A 26620-nucleotide genomic window follows, 5' to 3' on the forward strand; every position below is an offset into this window, starting at 1 on the left:
AAAGGATTAGCGCAATTCATCACTTAAGAAACTTTATTTTAAACCTCTTACAAAATTAAACAAGAATGGTCTACTTCTTGGCCTTCTTCTCTTTACCAGCTTTGGATATATCATCGGGATTTTCAGCAGCATCTTTTGCCCGCTTAGCACGAATACCAACCAGTCTAGCATCAGCACGTGCTTTTCTTAAGGTCACATAGGCCTTGAATTTTTTCTCCTGCTCTGTCGGCACTCTGGCTTTCATCTTCAGTGTGGACTGCTTAATGGGCAAAACCTCTCCAGTCAATTGGGTTGCGACTTTCCTTTCCTCTTCAGAAGCTTCTCCCTTGCGGAGCTTCTTCTTACCATGAATGGGGAATAGAATCAATCTACCCTTATATTCCTTAAGACGTTGGGCATTTATTTGGATTGATTCAACAGATTTGTTACGCCTCCTTGGGTCTACAGCAATACCAATAGTACGAGCGAATCTGGGGTTTAAGTCTGCAGCTTTCAATTCTTGAAGAGTGAAACCACGACCTGCGCGTACTTTGGTGTGATACCTAACAGTGGGACACCTCACAACGGGCCTTAAAGGGCCGGCAGCTGGCCTGGGTGCTATAGCTTTTGCTTTTTTAATCCGGTTCTGTCGCCTGCGAAATTTCCGGGCCGGTTGATTGAACCACGTCTTGACGAATCGCTGCCAATCCTTGTGGAAATGGCCATTCGGAATCATATTGTTACCTTTTGGCGCCATGGCGTATAAATTTGCGCTCACTGGCACTCAAAACACGTGCACACGTAAAATGGACGACGAAAAGGAAAATGTCACTGAATAAAAATTTTTCAAGAAATTCTTCTTCCTTCCTACTTAAGTTCTTGTCATGGTTGCCTCTGCTCTTGGTTTGAAGAACCAGCAAATAAAAAATAAAGACCATAAATCAGCTGCATGGAATTTATATAATTGTTTTATGAAAGTTTTACTCTGCATTTGCGCTAAATTAATGTCTATGATGGAATCTATTGCAATACTGATTTTAATTTATACCATTAAGGTTAGAAGAAAGGAAAACAACAATTTTTGCATCTATGATTGACAGCCTTTTATTTGAATTAAAACTAACAAAAGTTTTAAGATATTTTTTAGGTAGCAACGTAATGAAATGATACAAAAGGATAAAATGATTCAGATCATTTAGTTTTTCATTGAAAATACGCTGTTTAGGGCGGGGCCATGTTGGCACCTGAAAGTTCCACTAATAATACAGAAGATAGGCCTCTTGTTTCTAATTCCATGATAAGGAGATTAACAGGAATGTTTGGCAAGAATTCGCATCAAGCTTCTTCTAGCGACGGAGGGCCTGGTTATGTCGAGTTTGGTTTATTTAGTGAAGAATCTAATTTGAGAACTTTGGGAACCTTTGCTGGAGTTTTTGCCCCAGTTACTTTATCAATGTTTTCAGCTTTAATTTTTCTTCGAATGGGTATTTGAACAGTGATATTTGGAGGTAATTTCACTAACGACTTTGTTCTAGGATATATTGTTGGCAATGATGGATTGTTGATAACCCTGATCCAGTTTGCTATAGCATATGCTATTCTGGTATTTACTGTTAGCTCTGTGTGTGCCATATCAACCAACGGTGCTGTTGAAGGGGGTGGAGCATATTGTATCTTTTAAGTCTGGTCTATCAATTATCATATTTTAATGTTGCACTGCAATTTATTCTTATACTAAACACTATTAATTCTCAGTTACAAGTAAGTCTTCTGACTGCAAATGTTTGACTGCCAACGATTATTTTAATTTTAATTACTTGAAATGTTTGAACTGTCAGAGTAGTTATGTATTTTGATGTAGTGAATGCATTTTTACATTTACCCAGATAGGTTGATACCAAAATTAAGTAATAATAATATGCAGCTTATAGTGTTGTGAGAATTATTTATAAATGTTTTTTCTTAACTCCAATAAAGTTATGATAAGTAGGACTCTAGGACCTGAATTGGGTGGCTCCATAGGTACTTTGTTTTTCCTGGCCAACGTTGTGAGCAGTGCTCTGTGTATAACTGGCTGTGTGGAAGGGCTTGTTGAAAATTTTGGACCTTCAGGTGAAACTGAAATATGAGCCGTTATAGAATTGTTAATTAAATATATCTGTTTGCAGGTTACTTTATAAAAGGGATAATACCTGATGGTTCATGGTGGGAATTTTTATTCTGTTCTATATTAAATGTTGTCAATCTCATAATATGTCTCATTGGGGCATCTATGTTTGCAAAAACTTCCGTATTTGTGTTGGCTATTGTTTGTACTTGCTTGGGTATCACAATTTTTAGTTTTTTGTATCAAGGACATATTGAGGTAGAAACAATAATATTTTCAGACTAAATTATACAGATTGTGGTTTATAGGTACCAATACCCGACTCTAATACCTTAGTGCAAAATGCCACTTACCATGTTAATATGACTTATACAGGCTTAAGTTTACAGACATTGCAGGATAATTTGTATACCCACTATGGGAAAGACTATATTGTCAAAGGGCAGGTTACATTTGCTACAGTGTTTGGGGTGTTATTTTCTGGGGTGACTGGAATTATGGCTGGTGCAAACATGAGTGGTAAGTTTGATTGTGTAAGTTGTTATTTGTCCAAATTTAGGTAAAGTTGCATGTTCATCATATGCAAATCTTAATATAGTCTAGTTTTTGAAAAATAATGAAGAAATATTATTTAATCTTTTTTTGTGTTAAGATTTGCATTTTTCAGTTGAAACTGAGTCTTTGCTTCTTTTACATTGTTTTATTCATTTTTCTGTCTGAATCAGTTTTTCTTACCATGTTTGTAGATGAATTTTTTTTTAGGAGAATTAAAAAATCCCTCTAAATCAATACCCAAAGGTACCTTATCTGCGGTCACCTTCACATTAATTATTTATCTTATTTTATCTTTGTTAACTGCCCTGACCACCTCGACCGAACTAATGCAAAACAACTATCTGTACATGGCGGGTGTCAGTGTTTTTCCACCAAGTGTAGCCGTAGGGTTACTCACCGCTACATGGTCTGCGGCCCTTAGTAATATAATTGGAGGTTCCAGAGTGCTGGAGGCCTTAGCCAAGGATAAAGTATTTGGTAAGATTACACCGATGTGTTTTTATTTATTTGACTCCGATATTGGTCTGTGGTTTAACTGCAGCATACCTGTTTGTTCCTTATATAACATTGCATACAGGGTGATTTACAAATTTTAGGTTCATTATTGAACTTCATCCCGAGGGGTACATGGAACGGCAACCCTGTAGCCGCGGTTTTAGCATCTGCATGCCTGGTTCAACTGGTTTTACTAATTGGGTCTCTTAATTTAATCGCGCAATTGAATTCTGTACTATTCCTGCTCAGTTATTTGGCGACAAATATGGCCTGTTTGGGTTAGGATGAAATTGAGAAAAATTTGAGACTGATTTGTAAAAACCATACAACTTTAGGTCTTGAACTTGCGGGTGCTCCAAATTTCCGTCCGTCATACGCCTATTTCACGTGGCATACGGCCTTCATTGGTCTTCTTGGCACCTTTACAATGATGTTTGTTATATCTCCAATCTACGCCATGTGCAGTTTGTTGTTATGTCTGTTGTTGGTGATGTTTTTGCATTTGTTTTCACCGGCCAAAGGCGCTGAATGGGGTAGCATTTCTCAAGCACTTATTTTTCATCAGGTGAGGAGTAATTAACCAACACTAACAAAGTATGAAAAATCAAATAATGAAATTTGATTTTTCATACTGAGTTCAGGAAATTTTTGAAACTGTCAAAAGTACTATTTCAAAATTGAAAATGTCTCAAGTTGCAACAAAAGAACCAACCTTTAGATCTAAGTCTACAAATAACGTTTTTCATCTGCTGTTTTCTGGGCTGAATTAAAATATAGCGGGGGTCAAAACAGGCCATAAAGTACTGTAAAAATTTAACAAATATATATGGTCAATAATTAGTGTATTCTTCTTTTAGGTTAGGAAATATCTGTTGCTGTTGGATTCAAGGAAAGATCACGTAAAATTCTGGAGACCACAAATCCTTTTGCTGGTAAACAGTCCCAGATCAGCATGTCCGCTAATTGATTTCATAAATGACCTTAAAAAAGGTGGTCTGTATGTTTTGGGCCACGTTATAAATGGTTCGTAGCTACGGCAATATGGCGCAGTCTTTATTAGCCAAGCGGTCAGTGAACGAAACGAAGACCCTATATATTGTCTTCCAAGAATTTTTTTGGGTATCTTCTAAAACCCCTTTATCAGAGAATTTTACATTTGTTACAAAAATGATACTTACTAGTTTTCATTATAGTGTGTATAGGACGCTTTCTGTAAATATTTCACTTTTTTACAGTCACCTTAAAAGAAAGTAAATGCTAAGCTATCCAGCGAAAACCACGTTTTAATATGTTTTTTTTTCCTGTGGACTCGGATCAGATCGTTACTCTTGGGCAACCGCTCGTTTTCGAAAAATGTAATTTTTTATTAACAATTTCTTAAAATTATATAAAATAAGATAAACCATAGACTAAAAAAACCCAGACCGCTGCTGTGTTAACTGCTAAAAATGTACCGCTCATATTTTGGGTAGCCACTAATTTCTACGCCAAGACAAAGATCGTACTCGAACTAAAGCTATGTTGGCAAATTAACTTTACAATCATAGGTTTTAAAAATTCTTTATTAAAATATTTACATTCACACAGTTCATATTATGAATAAATTCATATATTCATCATTTTATTTGTAAGCTAATAAACAGCGTAACCGTTGACATAAATAGGATTGTGAAATAATACTTTTTAACATACCCATTTGCTACAACTGTACTATTTTGTTGAAGTAATTTTAATACCTCCAGTTGAAAGAGGAAAGCTTTGCAAAAGAACATTTTTTTGGATATAACTCCAAAATTAATAAAACCATCAATTATCTGTGAGAATACTTATTAACACTACCTGTGAAACAAAATTTTAATGCGGTAGTTCTAAGGAACACCACAAAATTTTGGCACAGAATGTAAAAAAAAGCAACTTGGTGAGCGACAGAGTGGCATTCTGCTTAAAATTTTCTGATTAATTTTGTTATGGAATATGTTATTTTGATAAATTTTGTTAAAAATGTTTTTTGTCTTATGCATAATTTGCGTTGAAAGATCTTTTTGGGTAAATTTCTACTAAAGATTATCTGTTGTTACCATTATTAGATTTGATAATAGATTCAAAGCTGCCGAGATTTTCTTGTAGTGTCTCTTCAATTTACTACGGTTTTAGGGAACTTCAGCGATGGTCCCGACTCTACTTTGGATATGACATTACACTGGTTAAATTTGATAGACCATTTGAAGGTGAAAGCCTTTGTCGAACTGACGGTGGCTCAGACGGTGCGCGAAGGAGTGCAGCATTTAGTACGCCTCAGCGGCATGGGTGCTATGAAGCCCACACAGTCGTCATTGGATTCTTCGACCACCAAGAGCCCATAGATTTTTTACAGAGGTGAGTAAGTTCAACTATCCACCTAGAACTTTGTTTTTTATGTAGGAAGTTATGTTTTTCCTAAATATAAAATTAAAGACAGAACATTTACATACTTGAAATAATATTTTTAATCTTTGTGCAGTGTTATTAACTTTGCACCATATAATTTAAGGAATGAATCTAAGGGCGAAGGACAAGCTTAGGTAAATACCGCTATGCAGCATTGCTGCCCTAATGGCTTCCGATTTTCGCGGGATTTTGCTTCTACAAAAAAGTGTGTAAAAGTGTATTCTAGCACTGGATTCTTTTATGCTTGTGTTTAAAGCAGATTTGTTTGTTGACTCATTACATAAACATGATTATGCAACTAGGTATAAATCACTCCTTTTACCTGAGTGATGTAACTCCACCTATCCTGAGAAAAATTTTGAAATATTCTATAAATACAATCTATAACTTCCGGAAATTATTCGGAACATTCCTGAGAAAAAAGTGCAATGCAAAGTTCAAAACTATGTTTTGAAAAAGGCGTTTTATTCATTGTATGTATTTTTCAGCGATAATGGTAAATCAAATTTAAAATGCAGATGTATATTTTCTTTTTTCTCGACTTCTTTTTTTAAGACTTATTATTCTTTTAGACTACTTTAGACTATGTTTTTTTTTGTCATAATTTTTAACGAATTAACAAATTCACTATCTATCTATCATGTCAAAATCTCATTATATGGTAGTTATTATTTTTAAATTCTAGACTTATCATAGCACTAACACATATTTCTAAGATTGACTTAACAATTTTTTAGGTATTTTTTAGCTAAGAATTAAACTGAAATTCTAGTTTTGTGATCTTGAAATTTTTGAATTATTAAACCCAGTTGGTCAATTGACTAGGATAATTCCTTTCAAAATCTAATGTCATCATCCGAATACACTGCTCGTGAATTAAGGGTAGTATTATTACTATTAACAGTAAAATGAACTACTTGCAAATTCACAGTAATTGTAATTGAACACCCTGTATAAAAATTGTTTTCTCATCGCGCAATCTGGTTTGACGCGACGATATAGCGTTGAAGTTCAACTGATAAGTCCTTCCATGCGTTGTAAGTCGGGATGGACTTCACTTAGACAGTCTGAAAGTAGTGTACTTTTCTAAAAGGAAGAATTTGGTTCTTCTGGTTCTTTCTAGTGACGATTCGGCATATATAAGCCAAGAATTCGATAACGACGTCTTTCCACTCACTCATTCCGGCGATCTCGGGCTGGTCGAATATGTACAAATGATGAGAGACGTGTTGAGGTTGAACAAAAACCTCTGCCTGTGCCGTAATTTTTGGAAATTGAAGAAAGATCCAAAAATGTAAGAACGTTAATATTTATCATTTGTCAGCCCTGTCTGATTTTCGTTTTCTTTTGCACTATAGAAAGAAATACTTTTGTGAAGGTCATGTATGCATTGTTTTAGTGTAGGAAACAAATCGTACATCGATGTGTGGCCTGTAAATTTTCTGAACCCTGGTGAGCAGGACGCGTTCGATATAACCTCCCTGTTCATGATGCAGCTTGCATGTATTGTTAATATGGTCCCCTTGTGGAGCAAGTTAAAACTGAGATTGTGTGTGGGTGACGAAACTACGAGCGGTTCGTTTACTCTAAATTCTTCCGGTCAGAATCAATTGGAAAAGTTGCGAAACATGCTCAAGCAGCTCAGGATATCAGCCGAGATTTACCTTGTGCCGGATTGGACTGGAGTAATTGAATCGCACAGTGCCAACGTGGAAATGTATGTACAAAGGTAGCTTTTGTTTGTTTTATGTTTTTTTTTTTTATTTGCCATTGCCATTGGTGAACTAACCAAAATTGTCATTTTTAATTTTGCATTGTGTATTTTCAGGCGCATTGTATTTGTAATTGGTTTTGGATATTTTTGTGCTTTTCATGGGTTTTATTTTTTTTTTAACTTTGGGCAATTGTCGTTGATATACTAATAGTAACATAAAAAATATTTATTACTGAGTTAAATAGTGTATAATATAATAATAAATAAATATTGTTATAATGAGTAATGTTAAAATTTAGTGTTAGTACAATATTTTTTGTTATAGCAGATTTTCAGATAAGCATTGCCTGGCCTATGGTCAAGAAAAAAAAATATTGAACACATTAACAAACTTGAAAGACTAAGACCAAATAAACAAAAATTTTTTTTAATTCTCTAGCTTCCCTAATGAATTTAAATTTAGAACATAAAATTACAATGGATCGCTACAAATTAAATAGAAGCCAAATCATTAACATTACATAAGAGCTCAAAAAAAATAGTGTCTTCAAAAAATAAAATAAAAAAATTGTTTCAGATTTAATGCCATGATTCTTAAGCAAGTAGCGGAGACTGCAGTTACTTTTATTTATTTGCCAGCCCCACCTGATAATGACATGGATTTGGTCCCATATTATAACAAACTGGAGTTAATCTCACGAGATCTTCCTCCAACCATTTATGTGCACGGGGTGAAAATGGTCACATCAACAACGCTATAGGCGATTTAAAACACTTTCTGCAAATATCTAGTACTCATAAGTTAGAATAGAGTTTGCAGAGTGTCAAAGAGAATAGTAGAGGGAAAGAATAAACATATATTTTTTACAACTTGAACTCTATTACGAAAATTTGAAAACCAGAGAGTAAGTTTATTACATTTAGAACAAGCCTTATCAATAATCTGTGATTTATACTAATACTTTTTTGAAATAAAAATTTTACATAATTTTGGTGTCGATTTATTTTTCTTTAACAACCTTGACACTTTTCAGTTCTGGTAAGTGAACTTGGGTAATCATGCCGAAGTTAAGACTAAATAATTGTAAAATCATAGGAAGATCAATAAATTTAAAAAATTGTCCATTCTATTCATAGGGTTAGAAAAGGTCCACATTCTTCCTCCACAAATATTAGAAGATCTAATACTTAACCCATATTTTTCAAGCAAATTTAGCTACAAAAACCAACCAACTGCAGTAGCGCGCGGGCGCATGAGTCAGAAAACATGGCACAGAAAGCATTTAGTTATAGTTCGCCCGACCATATACCGTTTTTACGACAATCCGGTAAATGGTAATTGGACAATTGGTAAATTTTTATGACGGTCTAAACGTTCGCCCATCTCGCTGACGGCTGGCGGATTTGTGTAGTTTCATTGGTGAGATTCCTCGATTATTATTAGTCCATGCAGTGAAAAATCCATTCTTACTTTTAAATCCTACTCTTAAAATATAACAATCCGTGTGGCACAGTTCTTGTCAGTTAACATCTTAAATACGGCCCTGGCCCGTGGTACACGTGCTGAAAAAAATGGTCCCTCCCGCTTTACAACAGATGGGTCTTAAACTTATTGGGAAATCAAAACCATAAATGGTTGTGAATCGACTTTGACTTAAAATATTAAAGAAAAATAATCAATGTCCAGCTAGGACTAACAACATCCTGTTGAAATAACTTGAAAATCAATTTAAATAAAACATGAAATATTTTATAAAATATTTATTAAATAAAAAATGCCAACATTTCTGTGTGTAATATTGTTTGCCTAAACTTTTTTCCACAACGTCTGATGGCTTGGGCTTGGGATGACTGACTGTCATGGATGACACAGTGGAATGGACAATAGAGGAATGTCCTACCTCCAATAAATGTATACTAAAATAATAACTTTGACTATTTTTTGGTATTTTGGTTAGTTCCTTTTTGTAATTTATGTAATAACTATGTAAAGACAGGAAACTAACTAATACTCAAATATTATATTTTACCAAGCTCAACCTTTCACGGCAAATTGTGCAAATCATGGAGGCTGTACAGAGTATCAATCCGAGTATAAACAACGCTAGTAGCTATCAAAGTGTTGGGCAATATCTCCAAAGTTTGTTTAACATCTTCTTCTTTTCCACATACTCTCTGCAGTAGCTCTCCTCTAGTCGGCAAAGTGTACATTGCAAGATGAGCACTTGTTCGAACCAAAAAAGAATGATGATGGGTTAAAGTGAGATCATAAGCCTCTTTGCAAGCCTTCGATGTGGTTTCCTGATCTTCCAATTCACTTAGTTTCTTTAGAAACAATCGGATAAAATCTAAGCCCCTGTGTATCCTCAAGAGTGTTCTACTTCCAGACACATATCCCTTCTTGTTTAACAAATTGTTTTCTTTTTCGTGCTGGATCATCATTTTCACAGTTTTGTATTTTAATTCCTTTAGATGATTGCTCTTTTCTTTGAGGTCATTGCTTACAAATCTAAACATGCTTCCAACCAAATTGAAGAATCTAAAACCCAATTACCTTAATTCTTGTTATATTAATTTTTAAACATACTTGTCCAGTTCTTGAAAGCTTTCCAAATAAAGTTCTATATCTATGTCATCATCTTCAATCAAGGCAGCGGAGAATTTATCGTGTACCAGTTTCAAGTCGAACTTAGTGATATCGCCGTTTTCCATTGTGCAAGATATGTACTTACAAATGTATAGAAGCAAAGAAATAAATAAAAATTTCAATATTTTCCACCTATATCAAATTTATAATATTTTTCCCAATAAGATTTGATAGGCTTGACTGGATATACTGATAATTCTGGTGATAAATAACATGCAATTATAGGATAATATTTACAGTGTGCAATTGATTGTGATTATTAAACAATGATAAAAAAATTACCTATTAACGGGAAGCACAGTTAAGAAAGCGGAAGTTTAGCACACTGAGGTGAAATAAACGAACGCGTTTTTAGTCCACTACCTCTTATTTCTTGTTTATTTACACTAACGAAAAATGAATGTTCAGTAAAATGTAATTTGTTCCAAGAATAGATCTAATAACTAAAGAGTTTTGGACTCTTCTTTAGATCGTGATCAGCTGATTTTGACAAATGCAAGTTGTGGAGGTTATGGAACTGTTTTCGTAAATAAAAGGAAAGTTAAATTAGAGAACTATTAAAATGACCGATGAAATTGATTCTGACGGACTCACAGATTCTCCAAAGAAAGGTTACATATGAATGCTTATTGGCAATATTAATATAATGCCATGTTCTATTTTAGGTCCTACACTATCCACCTCTACATCTAGCTTTGAAGCTTTGGACCCACATGATCCAAACTTGAGCAGATTAGCTAATGCTCTTTTTAGCAAAACCTCGGACTATTTATATGGGGAACTGACATCTACATTGGATGACTATAGGTTGCTTGAAAATATGAATCGAGTAACAAAAACAAAGTATCGCGACATGACGCAAATAGCGGCAAATGTAACAAAGAGCATTGCAGAACTGAACGAGAAATGTAAGCCATGTAAATTTAATTTGTTTAATAATGCTGTTGACATTTTTTCTTTCAGATGAATCTCTTGAGCCTCTTCTTCAGCAAATAGATCAGATTGAAGATAGCGTTATCAAATTGGAACAGGCGGCTTATAAATTGGATGCTTATTCAAAAAGATTGGAAGCAAAATTTAAAAATCTGGAGAGAAGATAGGTTTATTTCAATTTGTTGTAAATTTTTACAATGTAGGTGGGTACTGTTATATGCTGTAAATTGTTTAATATACATATATGGATATTTATGTTTTTGTTACTAAAATTTTGTGCTGTTTTTTAAAGCAGAGATTAAAAATTTCAATTTTGCAAAAATTTCTCTATTATGTTTTGTTCTTCCTTATTCTTTTCTCTTAGTTTGCAGTCAATCTGTTCTTTAATTATGTTAATTCTATGTGTGTCAATGCAGTCGATGTAAGCGTCCATAGTTGCTTTGCACATTATCATTTTCTGAGGATGTTTCTTCAAGCAGTATATAACCTAAAAGTTGCACTAACGTCACTAATATCTTCAATATAATTTCTTTTACAATTGCAGTTCTTGCTCGCGATAGGAAAAGTACAAGCAATAAAATTTTGCGTTGTATTTTGGAAGCATAAATTATTACTATACACCCGATTCTAGAACAGCATAATTTGATTTTTTTGTTTTTATTTTGTTCTCTAGTGTAGTGTTTTTTTACCACTGCAGTCCATACGTTTCAAAACAAATTTGTTAACAAACTTAACACACCATAATATAATTCAACGCACTCGAGGTACTTAAGGCTTCTCCCATAACGGCAGTCTGCTGTAGAATACTTAGCCGATGCAATAAATCGGTCGTTTAACACTGAATGGTGTTCTCATTAACACTTAGTCCGCCATATCCAATATGGAATTCAAAAGAAATGGAAATGGAAAGATATCGAATTTAGATAGGTTCTACTTTTCCAATTATATTTTTTGTTTTCTCTGTTTTTAGTATGTTGTTGCGTTTTCAAGACAAAAATACTATCCAAACAGAAAAATCCGATGCTAAATACAACAAAATTTTCTTCACCACCTCTTTTTGTTTTGTCATAAATCATACTTATCAATTTAACAAAATGGAAAGTTATTCTGCATTTGATTTTAAAAACTGGTTGTTTCTAAAACGAGTCATTTCGTCGAATTCAATAATTTAGAATGTATTTTTTAAAGTTATGTCGTTTTACTGAACCCGGCACAAAAAGATATTGCTGACGTACTCTAAACATATTGCCCATATGGGGATCTTATAATACAGCATGAACAAGATGAAAGAACAATAATGATTCTACAGGCCACTTTGCTCACTATTTAAAGTTTAATTTTTTGACAATTTTGCTGACGATGACGAAATAATATAAGCTTATTTCACATCTGCAAAATTTTACACAGCTTATGAAATAATCCTTCCAGTATTATAAATCGTGTTTCAAATATAGTAAGTAATATTGATCATGGCCATGAATTTCCTTTCCAAACCATCTAGATGAGAAAAATATCCTTTAAACTTAATAAACTCGGCAAATGCAAATTTTCGAATATAGCGGCGTCAAAATTGCTTATGCAATGAACAACAAGCTGTCAGATTAGCTGTTGCTTTGGCTAGTGTGATGAAGATTGGTCACCTCATCCGCCGAACATATTACAGGTCTCATTTCTTCAAGTTCTTGGTAGATGCTTTCTATCATCTTATAAATTTTTTCAACGGTGATTCCATTGGTGTTGGAATGAGTTTGATCCAATCCTTTCAATTTCAACATCCATTCTCCGTCGCTAGGACTTTCCAGTGCGCTTTGTTTATCATCTGAAGTATCGGAAACTGTAAATGGCATTTTGATTCGGTTCATCAACTCAAACTATTGTAAATGCGTTAATTTTTACCTTCTTTATTTTCATTGGTTAATTTTTCAAGACAGTGATCGGAGAGATTTATAATGCTTTCGTTTTGAGTTTTCGAAGAGTCGTCGTTCCCCGAAGAAGCTGCGTTTCCCATTGTTTACGTATTTTGAATTGCAACAATATAAAATTTGTGGGAGAACATTTTTAGTGTCACGCAAAAATGACAGAATTAACTTCTTCCGTCATTACATAATATACATAAGTACATTTTTATGTAGCACAAAATAAATTCATTGGAATATGATATAGAATATGAACATATTATTTAATTACCTATATATATATATATATATATATATATATATATATATATATATATATATATATATATATATATATATATACATATATATATATATATATATATATATATATATATATATATATATATATATATATATATATATATATATATATATATATATATATATATACATATATATATATATATATATATATATATATATATATATATAATTTATTTCAGTTTTATTACTTAACGTAGAAAATAATAAAAAATATAATATTAATTAAAGTCAGTAAAATAATAAACGTAATAATAAAGAATAACTAATTGATAAAAATGTACAAATTTAAATAACAAGTATGACACATCACTTTAATAGAAATTTCAGTCTGATTTTAAAAACCGAATAAAAAACGGTTTTATACTTTATAAAAAGTCCCAACAATTAAAGAATTACAGATAAAGTTTAGTATGACGTAAAAAAATTCTATAAAAAGCTTTAATATGAAAAAATCGTAATTAATAACATAGTTTTGATAAATTGTTAGCGGATTATTGCAATTTACATAACATTACATAAACTGATTAAGCATCTGTACTTATGATATTTGAGTGATAAAAGAACCCAAATATCGGGTTTGTTTTTGACGGACCTTGTATGTTCGACACCTAGAAAAGCTCGACAGTCAAGGTCGTCTATAGTATTTTTTTTGCGGAATTAAAATGCGTATAGCTTATACGTGATATCATCGCAGATTTGTCAATTAAAATCCTGTACGAACCAGGATGTATGTCCAAAAACGGAATGAATACCGATATGTGCATTTTGTTACATGTAGAGTCCGTTTTATGGTTTCGTTTTTTTTTTTTTTTTTTTGGAAAATATGAAAGTGTAAATAATTGGGTACCATTGAACATTTTTTGAAGAATGGCGCTCAAAATCATCTCTTTGTAGGCACGAAATGGTTTTATACATTCTTAAAATGGTAGAAGAAACTATACTTTTTTCTAATAATTTGGAAGAAAAAAAATTGCAATAAATTTGCTTGAACAACTACACACACTACAGTTTTACGAACCGAAATGTAAAAAATTATAGATTGAACATATAAAATTTAAATTGTATAACGTACGTAATTTCATTAATGACAGTTTAATGAAAATTATATTTTATCAAATAAAACAAACTTTTTTTTGGTTAGTTTTATTCTTATTTTTGTGTTTTGAAAAAAAATGGAAAAAGTAGCAAAGTAAATGTGCAAATTATTTATAAATTATAATTTATTATAAATTATAATGTCCGGAACTACTCTGACATTTTGTACTATTCTAACGGCATATGGTTACGAATAAAAATGCGCAACTTTTCTCAAATGTAACCGACTCTGGCTTATCCCTTGCGAGATATTTTCTAAATAGTCCGGCAAGAAACCGCCGCCTCAAATGATAAAATACGCCCTAGACAATGTTGACCTCTTCACGTTGCTTCAACAATCAGCGTGATAATGATTGGTAATTGACTGAAGGTCAAAAACGTAGTCAACATTTTTGCGTTGTTAGTTGGCCAACGTAGTAGATACTACGAAGTTACTTGCTTAATTTTATTTGCCTTAAGGATATATTTAATTAAAGAGGTTGCTACCGAAATGCCGTGTATTAACCGGATATTGTCTCATTGGATTTCTTATGTCTAACCCATAATCGTTAATACGCCAGAATACAATCATTAATAATTGATGATTTAGGTAATTCTAGAAAAATATAAATATTTGGGTGATTACGTAGATCTACGAATCTCACCGGCGGCGTTCTTTGTAATAGGGTGGCCCCGGAGCTATTGTTTAATCTATAATTTAATTGAGATAAAAGTATCCCTTTTTAAAGCTCCATACAAAATATTGCGTAACATTGTATGTGCCGAGTTAATACGATTTTATTTTTTAAGTTATTCCTAACCAATTAATGGGGTACGTAAACCATTTCGATAGCGTTTTTGAAAATGTACCACTCTGTAACGTATCATCTTCCCGCGCATCTTCTCGACACTATTCGCTGTCGAGAGCAAGAGTGGGAAATATGCGGATTTATAAGGTATAAGGTATAAATAGAAAATGATTAAGTATAATTTGCATATGTTTCTTTTAAACGTAAATTAACGAAAAAAAGGCGAACATAGTTCGCCGTCGTCCTAGTTTTGCGGTCTCGTTATTTTTGGTGCGGACAAAAGAAACGATCACGGAATATGAAAAGTGCAATCATTTTGGTAAGTGAAAGATCGTTACGTTAAAATGAATGAAAAATGAATGAAAATTTTCTCCAATCAGAAATAGAACCGTTTAAGTAATTATGTAACTAATTACATTTTACTGATAAATGTATTTATTTTTTTTTGTGAAAGAATTAACTAGCGATTAACGGCTTAGATATCAGCCTAGCTTAAAAGAAAATACTTCAATTAATAGAAAGAATATTTAATCAAATTTGGAAATTTGAAAAATCTTTGCTAATCGTGAAAAAAAAGTTCAATTAAACGAGAATAGCAAAGAAAAAGAATATTTAAACAAACTTGAAAGTTTGAAAAATATTCACTTAGAGTTAAATAAAAGAACAATTAAATAAAAATACTTCAAATTAATCAAATTTGAAAAATTTTCAGTAATTGCGTTGAGCGCCATTAAAGCGTTCACTACAAAACAGCCTACTCAAATTCATTTTTATTTAAACTGGTTAAAAAGTAATAAAAATGTGCGTTGTCCCAACCGAAAAACATAGTATGCACGTGCATGTCTCAGATTTAATTAATTAAACTTGAAAATATACAAAATTTAATAATATTCTTTTGGAAACAAGTTTTAAGAACCTGTTTTATGATTAATCGTCTAGGCATAAACGGATAATCGAATGCAAACATATATTTTTGAATTTTATTTTTATGTAACGTACGAAAATTTGAAGGAATTACATAACAGTTACAACTAAAAAAACGATAACGTCGTATCAACAACAACAAGTATTGATAAAGTAAATATGTTAAATTATAACCATTATTATAATTATGCAAGGTACCCCAAATGTTATAGAAGGGGACGTCAAATTGCCTAAGTTTTTTGCTTTTTTCATTTGAGCAAGCAAAAAAAAATGTTTAATTACTAATATGATACTAAACCTTTTTTTTAACTAAAAATATATTGTTTAAATAAAGTTCGCAGCAAAATTGTTATGGAACTGAATAGAAATGCGATAATCTGGTCGTTTAATTGGTTAAGGGTATTGTCTTGTAGTACTTTATGGACAGATAATGTGGATAATGTAAATGCAATGCATCACAGCCATGTTTTCTTAAAGTATATCTGTTTCTATTCTGTTAACCTACGAAGATCAATATTTCCAACCACGTATATAAAAAATAATAAATAATTATTCTAAATTTGGAACTGTTTACCACTATGTGTACAGCAAATATGCTTTTAATTTAATTTTAAAAATTTTACTTTGAAAATGATTTCTAGGCTTGTAGGATTTGAGACTTTTATTTAAATTGGAAACGACCTTCCCGAACACTGTCTACGTATATAAAAAAAACAGTTTTGACAAATCGTTTAAGTTACTTACCCAGCAGGACATTTGAGTCGAGTGTTATGCATCCTCCGTTTAAAATTACATTTTTTGTATATGCGAAGTGGAACAAATCTTTTGGTCTGAGAAATGAATACCTATAATTCTATACGGCTTATTAAAAAGCATCAAATCTATAATTAGCGTTTGACTTTTGATATACAGGGTGTTATTAAAATCGATATACATATACTATAAATAGTTTGACTTACACGCACCCACCATCCGCTTGAAAAGATAAAAATACGTGGCAGCCAGTTTCGATCAAAAATGAAAGTCTCTTCTGCTAAAGCGTTTAAGTTGACCTTAAAGTAAGTATATAACCTCTTTTAGACAGTTGCTGTCCGATTAAAAACGTAGTTAAATTAGAGTTTTTGGAGTCTATTTCGTTTTAGTTTTACTTATACTATCACACGGTTCTAGGTGGGGCTAGTGTGTTACGCAAAGTTGTCCTTTGCCGAAGAGGTTCGTCTCTTAGACCTGGAACCAACAGACGCTCAACAAGTGATTGAATCTCAAGACCAGACGTTGAAGTACGCTCCGAAGATAGACTCGAATGTACCCGCCGTCCGATTTTTGGGTGCGTTAGTTTAGCTTACTTACTAAAGTCAAACCCTCGATAGTTAGGTCCAGTATGATGACCAACTCTAGCCGAAAATTCGCTATCGTTAGGTTTTTTTTTAGGAAACGAACCCCACCATGTAGCGGAAGATATCTACCTGGCGAGACAGTATCATGGCCAGGACGGACTCGGAGGGTACCTATATGGTTATTCCGTACCAGACATTGCCAAAAATGAAAAGAAAAAAGCAGGCGGCGATCTCAGAGGTGCTTACAATTACATCGCAGGTGATGGTCAAGAAATAAGGGTGCGTGTTAGGTGTAAAATGTTTTCCGCGTCCTAATGCAATAGAATTTTTTCCCAGGTAGAATACTGGGACGACGGTACCGGATTTCACCAGATAGATAACGTGCCCAAGATTCTGCCCAAGCAAATCGACGATTCGCCTGAAGTAAAAGCTGCCAAAGAAGAATTCTTAAAGAGGTGGAACGAGGAAGCCGAGAGGAATCAGCATCCCGTGGCGTAAGCTCTTATGACTTTGTCTACATCGGTTCGACAAATTCTGATTCTAGGAACCCCTACAACAGCGAAGGTCAATATTCCAGCGGACCTTTGTCGGCACAAGGCCAGCTAGAACGCCAGAAACTATTCAACCAGCAGCCGCAGCAGCTATCCTTCGGCTATCAGAAAGATTTCGGCCAGTCATCACCTGGGTTTTCGTCTCAATCTCAACACCAGGCTCAATACTCCGCAGATTCATCTAGTCAACCATCAGGAACCTCCGCGCAATCGCAGCAATTTTCTTCAGGGCTGTACAGAGCGCAAGGTGTTGCCGGACCATCGCAATCAGTCAGTCAGCCAAGTCAATTTGGCGGATCCTCTCAGGCTCAATTTGGCGGTCAATATCGAGGCCCCGGTAATCCTGGGGCTCAAGGTTATTCCAAATACAATCCCGCCCCAGAAAATCAAGTGGACTACTCCGGACAGTATAGCGAAAACAGGGATATATATGCGAAGGCTAATTCGGATGAAGACTCGGAAGAAAACACCACCGGACCGCCTAAAGGTTTCTTCTACAGCTTCGATTACCCTGTAGGAATAATCGTCCAAAAAGGGGCAGCTCTCAAGAGGGAGGCGGGCGTACGAGATGTGTATGAAGAGAATAAGTCCAAATTCGAGTCGCAGCTGGCCCAGAGACAAGGCAATGGCGGTTCTAGTTCGACGGGCTACGTATATTTGAAGAATTAGTTCTTTGCCGTTGGTCTTTTACTTAATTTATTGCCAAACAGCGCGGAATTGCTTTTGACAAAGTTTCGCTCGTCGTCAAAATACTTAAATATTTTGTTATGTGAAATCGGTTACGCTTTTAGACAATTTTTTTGGTGGAATATATAAAGCTTTAGAAAGATGTTGTTTTGGATGACTACCGGATTGTGCCGCATGACTACAGGGTTGTATATTGAACGCCAAAAATTTTTATTAAAAAAAAATTGAATTATTCCTATTGACACCTTTTTCGTTGTTAGATTTGGATCGCCAATAATTTGGGTAATGTAAAATTTTTAGAGGATGTAACTCGCCATGTCCGTCAGGGCAGGAAATTGCACAACAGCGCTAAAGGGGTTGAGTTTTAATGGTGGATTTGCTCTATGATTTACGATTTGCGCAGGTGTTAGCTACCAATGTACGGGAATTTACTTTGTTTCTGCACTTCTTTTCGTTTTTCCTTTTCTTTGCTATAAGGACTAAACGCGTCTAGTTAATCTTAAATGAATTCAATAAACGAATTTTATAACTGAAATTGGCAAATATTAAAAGAGGAAAACTAAACTCAATTGAAGTAGAATTCTGCACACAGAAGATTTAAATTTCATAAAAATTAATAGGTACAGTTTGTGTAAATAGTCAAATTTTATTATTAAAAAATAAATAAGCTACGTCACTATTTAGGATATAATTTTAATTTATTTATATTTTTCACAATTATAGTTACTAAACATTACTAAACGGTCAAATAAACTGAAATATGTTCAATTTCTTTCTATTGGGTCGCTCACAGTTCGCTAGAGTAGGACATCAGCAGCTTCATTAGTTTTGGTTAGTTTTTTTATTAAACATTCACTTCTCTCCTGCTCTCGCCACTGAAGGAGCTTTTATCAAACTTGTACAATATACTATTAAAATGTTTTCAGATATATATGCCATGGTGCCAGATTAATTTCTTTTATAGGTAGTGTAGGAAGATAATAAGCAACAATATACTCGCAATATATTATTGACAAACAATAATTATAAAGTTTTTATATCGTAATCAAAGTAATAATTAATAATAAATAGTGCGCATATTATTATAATAAATAAATAAATAGATTAAGCCAATTTCCTTACAACGTAATATGTATTCGTCAAGTGACACGGCTTTCAGATTTTCTCTAAATATTCGAATGAAGCAATTAAAATAACTTATCACTAGTCAGTTGTCTCTCGAAAATAAATCAAACATAGTTAACCCAAAAAGTTTTATGTAAATGACAATACGCGAGATTTCTTGACTCAACTATGTCAAGAACATTATGCCATATTCACCAATTGCCGCCATGTAAGAATCTTAAAATCGCCCCCCTGTTCAAGAAAATAACGGCAAAACTATGGGAACGATTCCAAAACCTCATCCCCGAGAACTTGATTGACTCCAACCCCTGCAGGTTTTATCCCGACGTCACTACCTCCAACTGGTACTACTACGATGAGTCCGCTACCTGGTACCTTGTGCCTTACGAAGTTGCTAATGATGGGAATTCTCTGGCCCAAATTTTGAGCCCAGTTGTTGAAATTCTGAGATAATTGGTTCCAATTGCTTCCAATTCCTTGAGTGAATTGGTTCACTCCACTGCCGACATTTTGGGAAAATTGAGACACTCCATTGCCAACATTTTGAGAAAGTTGAGACACTCCGTTGCCCAAGTTCGACGTGGCTTGGGTCACCCCTTGAGTGAACTGATTGAAACCGTTGCCAAGGTTCTGCGTGACCTGAGATAAACCATTGCCTATATTAGCGAACGTGTCTGGAACATTAATTTCCACGGGAAACCAGGAAGATTGTTGAATCCAATTGCCTATAAAGTCAAAGGGACCTCGAGTATGGGGCTGATAAGGAAGCTGTTGATACAACGTTGCTTCATTGTTCGCAAAAGCTGGCATCGCCACGACCCTGAAACATTTCATTTTTCATTGAATGAATTGCATGTATAGGGAAAAAGATAATAGAGAAAGAATTCGATAATAAGATTGATAATAGAGTGGTTAATTTAAACAAATATATGGGTACCTTCTGTTTTCTGGAAAAAAAAAATTGAAATATTCAAAATGGTCAGTAAAGTTTTGTTAAATCGTAGTGAACCAGTCAATAGCGAAGGAAGTTTTGGTCAGTTTTGGTTAGTGCCATCAAAAGAAAGACAGTCCGTATTTTATATACACGTTTTTTTTTTAAATAACTAACGCAACTTCAATACTTTGAGGCGATGAATTATAGAGAATTCAAATGCGAACAAAAGTAGTTCTGGTACCAGTCCATTAACAACTGATTAAAGCCGAAAAAATTATTGGTTACATTTGCTATTTAAATAGCTAATTAAAATAGCTATTAGATATTAACTTACTAAAAAACAAAATACAAATGGCTAGTTAGTAATCTTGTTGAAAACCCAATCGAACAATCTAAATTTGATGTAGCATTTGGTTCGAAAACAAGGCAAACCTGCAAAATACTTTGGAAACATATTTTGCAATAAATTTCTACTGAAAGAGAATTTTTTTCAATTCGTTACCTTTATCTTTTTATCAGCATGAAATTACTTTTCATAAACAAAATATATTTTATTATTTTCGACAGGAATAATAAATGATGCCCCCGTTAGGTGAGTAGTACATAATTTATATATTGCAGAAGGGTGGTCAATATATCTCGATATTTACACAAATGATCGAAAAACAAACAAAAAGGCCTTTAAAAATTGGATTAGAAAACTGCAATAACATCAAACCTACAGGTGAGGGGAAAACTCCGAAATCTTAAATGGAAACCCCCTTTTTTAATTTAAGATTCAGATGCTTTGCCACAAAAACATCAGACTTTTGTCCGAAGTTTTCTTCGGTAGATGGCGTTGCAATCCGAAAAAGCGATTTGACCTATTTGTCAAGAACTATACGGGTCAATTTCCGCTACTTTAGACATGGGGTAAGAATGATCAAATGTTTTCAGGAGATTTAAAACACTGATTTGTAATTTGATATCAGTTCTGATAGTCAAGTCAGGTTCACACGTCTCTCGTTTTGAAAAAATTTACCCAAAAAGAAACGGTGGTCGGGATTCATAACATTGACCCCCAGTGGGTTCCTTTGGTGTTATCGAACAGTTTTTTTTAATTCAATATTAAAAGACATTTTTTGCTTTTTGATGAATTGTGTAATTCTCGAGATATTAGACAGTTTCATACCTTTTATACATCTGGTATATAAAATGCTAGCGATGAAAATAGATCAACCTACAAAATTACTTAAGATAGGAGTTTGGAAAATCCAGAATTACCTGGTTTCGCGAGGTATGACATAAAACGATCTCTACTATTGGGGAAATAAAAAATACAGCTTCAGTCAGTGCATGTTTAATCCAAAGCATTCGCATTTCCTGCATATCAGGTTATGAAAATAAGAAATAACTCACTAATAAATCACTTTCTAAATAAATACCTAAAGATGAACCCTCAAGACTTCGAAATTCGCATTGTGAACAACTTTGTGGTCTGACGATATGTAAATTTGATTTTAAAAAAATCGAAAATATGTTATTAATTAAATAATCTAATGAAAACTTCTTCTTGATTACGCGGGTGTAACAAAAATCAGTTTTATGGTTGAAAAAAATTTAGAAAATTGCGAGTTTGTGGACAACTAATATTTGACATCCCGTAGTTAGATGAAACCCGATTTACTGAACCAAAATCACTTTACACCATAATAATTGAATACTGACCCAGTGGCAGGCAAAAATATATATGCTCTTTCTTCTTTGGCGGCGGTAGGTGCTCCAATTACCGTACCCGGTATCGTCGAGACGACGAACAGTACCGCTAAACGGAGCACACATCGATCGTTGTTCTTCATGTTCTCAACACTGGCGCACGCAAGAATAAAACAACCCGAAAGCTAATCGAAGAAAGAAAGCCTCTTTCTTCCTTTTTTCGGCGCGACATCGTTTAATATGCATGAGAACAGTAATAGGCGATAATTGCCGAACTATCGGTATGTATGACAAGTTGAGAGTAATTTTCAGATGCCCCGATAACGAGTTTATACAGGAAGTCCAGCCAACGTAAAAATGCCGTTACGAATATGGGATCTACTGTCAAATTCGTTATGGTGCTAGGATTTTCTAGTGATACACCTATTTTTTTTTTAGTTTTCGCTGGTAATATTATGTTTCGAAAATATGATGAAAAAACGAGTTGAAGTAGGTAATTTGTTTTAAACAAAGGACGAGCGTTATTAAGAAGCTTGTTAGGCGCGCTTCGGTTCAAAAGCCTGCGAACAGGGTTTTATTATGTTAATATGGTGGTTGTCACGTCTTAACTGTCGGAAACCGAAAATTTTGGAAGGGAAGCTAAACCAATTTAGTCAACATATTAGCTATAAAGGGTTGTGTGAAAATAAACAACTATATTACCAGGTTTAAGAACAAAAGCAGATGAAGACTTTTCACAAAACTTCTGGATTCTTCCTGCGTCGATTTTTGGTGAGTCGAACTTGCTGACGTATATTTGTGGAAGCCTTTGAGAAGAAAGCGACACCTTTCATCTAAAACCAAAATTATGGAAACGCTACGTCGATGATACTTTTGTTATTTGGCCTCATGGTCAAGAAACCTAGTAGATTTTCTTAGACATTTAAACTCTATACACCTTAACATACGTTTTACCATTGTTACCATTCTTAGATATTCTTATCAATATAAATTCAGACTTAACATTGGGTTATTGTGTTTACAAAAAACCTACCAACTCTCTTGTTTACAGAGCCGTAAGAGTATCTCAACCCGAGTCACTGAACCCAGAATTAAAACAACTTATCTGTGCTCTTCTCTCTAATAATTTCCACATTAAAGATATTAAGCATTCCATCAAAAAATACACTTCACCACAACCTTGAAATAGCAATGAGGCCGAAAGCAATCCTACACTTGCCACTGTGGTCCTTCCTTACATTCAAATCATCACTGACCACATATCAAAAGTTCTAGAGAAGTATAACGTCAAAACCAGATTTACCACTTGTCCAAAAATCTGTCAACATCTTCGGTCCGTCAAAGACAAAATTCCATTGAGATGTCAGGAGTTTACAGCATTCCATGCATAAATTCTTGCATGTAATCAGTTCTTCTACCAATCCGAGAGTCCATAGAAATCTATAAACAACCTAACCACGACTCAGGTCTCTACCTGTCGCCAATATGGAAATCAGTCATCCGAGACGGTGTTTATGCCTATCATTTAGCTCCGCCCCCCTCAAACAATATATAAGCAGGTATAGAGTAAAATACGAGCCACTTTCAGTCAAACTCTGAAGAAGCCAACAGGATGATTGGCGAAACGTCAGCAAGTTCGATTCATCAAAAACCGACGCATACCGACGATACAGTGGCATGTGGAAGTTTCTTTGGAGAAAAAAAAGCAAATGAAGTTGATACTGGAGCCTTACATGCAGACCATGAACAGAAACATGACTGCGTGAAGAAAAGGAACAGCTGGGAACTTTTTTCAGATTATTTCGAAGTTTATAGGAGTGACGGGGATTCTACTTTGACAAACAAATAAAATGGTGGTGGTCGAATTAGAAAATTTGTGCGTTGACTATTACCATTTGAAAACACTTTTTGACTTGGAACTGCGTCTTTGTGATTGGTTCAGATGGACAGGAAAGAGATAATAGTCTAAAAGATTCCGGAAATGTGGATGAAAAATAAATGTGATTGCATTTTTTATAAAACTTCTGGATTCCTCTTGCGTCGGTTTTTATTGACTCGAACTAGCTAACGTTTCGCCAATCATCCTGTTGGCTTTTCGGCAGAGCTTGACTAAAACTGAAGAAGCCAACAGGATGATTGGCGAAACGTTAGCTAGTTCGAGTCAAGAAAAACCGACCCAGGAGGAATCCAGAAGTTTTATAAAAAGTATTACAGTAGCATGGAGAATTTTCTTTGAAAAATTAAATGTGATTGCAACTGTTTGAGATGCACCTTTTGTTAAAGTCGAAATGTAAAAACTGTTTTATTCCAATTTCAGTGTAATAAATTTATTACAAAAACTTCAAATACGATTAAATATTGTATACGTATTGGTTAAAAAGAGGGCCCATCTCATCCGACTATTTAGCCCTTTAACTTTGATCAATCCAAAAAAACACAAAAACAAAATATATAATAAAATTTTAACAGTACTGCCCTGATTTTGGGGCCATATGGATCCCAATGGTGAGAATCGAATCTGAAACATTCCGTAGATTCCACCTGATTACCTGCACGAGAAATGTGGTTCAAACCGGTAACTTTCATCAACATATATGATTTAAAATAAATTAATCAGAAAAAATGCCCAAATTTGGTGGAACCTGCTTGGTGAGTCGACACCCAAAAATTATACACATGGATAAGTGAATATAAGTACCGCTATTTCTGTTTTAAATTGACCTCAAGAATGACCCACTACATGGGCGTTGGTAGATGGTGAATAATTTCGAGTTCGTAATTTTTTCTAAGCAAGTTTTAACTACATTATATCAGAGTACTAAAAGACATACAGTGTGTTCCCGGTAAGGAATTACCACTCTAGTAAAAATCTTTATTTTATGATTGATTTTGATTATTTTTGTTTACCAGTGATGTTCACCTAAAATATATCCGAATTGATTTCCATTATTTCAATTGAACAAAAAACTGTAAAATTAAAGTTTCATTTATTTCTAATTGTGAAAGAATTTTTTAAATATTTTAGTTTACACCTATTTAAATAAAAAGTCGAAATTTTAAACAATCGAACAATTTTTACTTTCTTGCAACAACAAATAAATAATTGATTTCATTACTTTCATCAACTACTAACAGTTAAATGTATAAATTTTCCTTTATATGTAAGTCAAAAAATAATTGTATTGTTGTTTTGGAATACCAGGTACTAACATTGAAAATAGGTACAAGTAGGTTTTAACCCATCCCTGATAAGAATCCGATATCTAAAAAAAACGCTAAAGGTAATTTTTGAAATTTGACGCAATAAAATAAATACCTAACTGTGCCTGTACTATATTAAATTTTTGCAAGAAATAAGATTTGTATTTTGTGTGCAATTTTTTTTTTGCTTGAAAAGGCACGAAAACTGCTTCTTGCGGCGGACATTACAATGCAGATCCACAGATCACCACATTACCTATCACATTCAAATTTGAAAATTAAGGCTTAATCAGGACTTTGGAATAACCGAACTGCGCTCATAGAATGTGATAATTCAGTATGTTTTTAACCAAAATCCCAAGTATGTATATGCCGATTTTATAGCTTCATATATTATTAGACAAATACGGCGACGACGTATACGTGAGACCGAATGGTTCTAATCGGAAACTGTGTTAAGTTTTTTTGTAAATATTGATATAAAACTTTCACCTTGTGTTTTATTAATGAGGAAACCAACAATAAAACACATTTGTAACTTACCCATTCTTCTTCATCACGGGCTCACATTTTCTGTCAATAAACTGTAAAATTAGGCACCCAGTTCTTTAAGAGGAACCGTTAGTTCAAAGGTTCGTCTTTCTTGGAAACTTTATGAACCGCATTGGGTAACTCAAAATACGTCACTATATCTTTGTGTATCAGAACAGGGGTGATTTTATTGTCATTATCCTCGAGGTCGGATTCGATACTGAGAGGAGCGTTTCTTTTAGCAAATTGGGTGCCAGAAATTCCCTTGTAGACGACATTAGGAAGACCGTAATTCGACACTATTTCGGAATGTTCTTTTTCTATTAGATCCGGAACGGTTGATGTGTCAATTATTTCTTCTCCGCACTCCATTGAACGTGTAGTTTCATCAGTAGAGTTATTTTCAAGATCGCAATCATCCGACTCAATCGAGTAGGCCACTTTTTCCGTGTTGACATCTTCACCGTCTTCGGGCACGTAGTTTTCAGTGGTAGTAACCAAACCAAAATACTCTTGATCTTCAGGCGACAGAGTGTAATTAATAGCGGGCCTGCTCTGATCTTCGTAGATGTAAGTCGAATGTTGCGCCTGGATCCGTTGGACGATATCTTCTACCACAGGTGGAAACTTGCTAACAGTTACCTGAGGGAAGAACAGCTTGGTGGAATTTTCA

The 26620-nt window shown here is 34.0% G+C and overlaps 7 protein-coding genes across 9 annotated transcripts; 3 read left to right on the forward strand and 4 right to left on the reverse strand.

Annotated features, from left to right (window-relative positions):
* Positions 1-15: 15 nt before the first annotated feature.
* LOC132696114 (large ribosomal subunit protein eL13) lies at positions 16-815 on the reverse strand. The gene has a single exon (XM_060660740.1). The coding sequence runs from the start codon at positions 734-736 to the stop codon at positions 71-73; it is 666 nt and encodes a 221-aa protein (XP_060516723.1). The 5' UTR covers positions 737-815; the 3' UTR covers positions 16-70.
* A 116-nt stretch (positions 816-931) lies between these two features.
* Positions 932-8242, forward strand: LOC132696113 (solute carrier family 12 member 9). Its single transcript, XM_060660739.1, is given in 14 exon segments — positions 932-1463; positions 1515-1649; positions 1957-2091; positions 2148-2344; positions 2395-2605; positions 2849-3118; positions 3238-3414; positions 3472-3701; positions 3994-4159; positions 5291-5455; positions 5458-5512; positions 6687-6857; positions 6963-7280; positions 7855-8242. Coding segments are annotated over 14 exon segments (2664 nt in total). The 5' UTR covers positions 932-1213; the 3' UTR covers positions 8039-8242.
* An 850-nt stretch (positions 8243-9092) lies between these two features.
* LOC132697219 (ceramide-1-phosphate transfer protein) lies at positions 9093-10343 on the reverse strand. Of its 2 annotated transcripts, none has more exons than XM_060662542.1 (3): positions 10207-10343; positions 9865-10004; positions 9093-9816 (listed from the first exon to the last, which is right to left on the reverse strand). In XM_060662542.1, exons 2-3 carry the CDS (start codon positions 9987-9989, stop codon positions 9321-9323), a joined length of 621 nt encoding a protein of 206 aa, XP_060518525.1. In that variant the 5' UTR covers positions 9990-10004; positions 10207-10343; the 3' UTR covers positions 9093-9320. The 2 variants fall into 2 exon arrangements, with proteins under 2 accessions (XP_060518525.1, XP_060518526.1); XM_060662543.1 differs by lacking the exon at positions 10207-10343 and having other exon boundaries at positions 9101-9194; positions 9308-9816; positions 9865-10197.
* Positions 10344-10398: 55 nt separating this feature from the next.
* On the forward strand, positions 10399-11108 carry LOC132697221 (biogenesis of lysosome-related organelles complex 1 subunit 2). Its single transcript, XM_060662545.1, has 3 exons — positions 10399-10535; positions 10590-10832; positions 10888-11108. The coding sequence occupies exons 1-3, from the start codon at positions 10487-10489 to the stop codon at positions 11022-11024; spliced, it is 429 nt and encodes a 142-aa protein (XP_060518528.1). The 5' UTR covers positions 10399-10486; the 3' UTR covers positions 11025-11108.
* A 56-nt stretch (positions 11109-11164) lies between these two features.
* Positions 11165-12915, reverse strand: LOC132697220 (uncharacterized). The gene is made up of 3 exons (XM_060662544.1): positions 12754-12915; positions 12498-12691; positions 11165-11344 (listed from the first exon to the last, which is right to left on the reverse strand). The coding sequence occupies exons 1-3, from the start codon at positions 12863-12865 to the stop codon at positions 11165-11167; spliced, it is 486 nt and encodes a 161-aa protein (XP_060518527.1). The 5' UTR covers positions 12866-12915.
* Positions 12916-15122: 2207 nt separating this feature from the next.
* On the forward strand, positions 15123-18603 carry LOC132696886 (uncharacterized). Its single transcript, XM_060661990.1, has 5 exons — positions 15123-15281; positions 17057-17213; positions 17318-17502; positions 17560-17717; positions 17768-18603. Exons 1-5 carry the CDS (start codon positions 15261-15263, stop codon positions 18441-18443), a joined length of 1197 nt encoding a protein of 398 aa, XP_060517973.1. The 5' UTR covers positions 15123-15260; the 3' UTR covers positions 18444-18603.
* A 126-nt stretch (positions 18604-18729) lies between these two features.
* On the reverse strand, positions 18730-26092 carry LOC132696888 (uncharacterized). 2 transcript variants are annotated; one of them, XM_060661994.1, is made up of 2 exons: positions 25960-26092; positions 18730-20406 (listed from the first exon to the last, which is right to left on the reverse strand). In XM_060661994.1, the coding sequence occupies exons 1-2, from the start codon at positions 25971-25973 to the stop codon at positions 19842-19844; spliced, it is 579 nt and encodes a 192-aa protein (XP_060517977.1). In that variant the 5' UTR covers positions 25974-26092; the 3' UTR covers positions 18730-19841. The 2 variants fall into 2 exon arrangements, with proteins under 2 accessions (XP_060517977.1, XP_060517976.1); XM_060661993.1 differs by lacking the exon at positions 25960-26092 and adding an exon at positions 22228-22446.
* Between the last annotated feature and the right edge of the window lie 528 nt (positions 26093-26620).

This window comes from Cylas formicarius, unplaced genomic scaffold, assembly GCF_029955315.1.
Source record: "Cylas formicarius isolate icCylForm1 unplaced genomic scaffold, icCylForm1.1 PGA_scaffold_1__22_contigs__length_36826433, whole genome shotgun sequence".
NCBI classification, from domain to species: domain Eukaryota; kingdom Metazoa; phylum Arthropoda; class Insecta; order Coleoptera; family Brentidae; genus Cylas; species Cylas formicarius.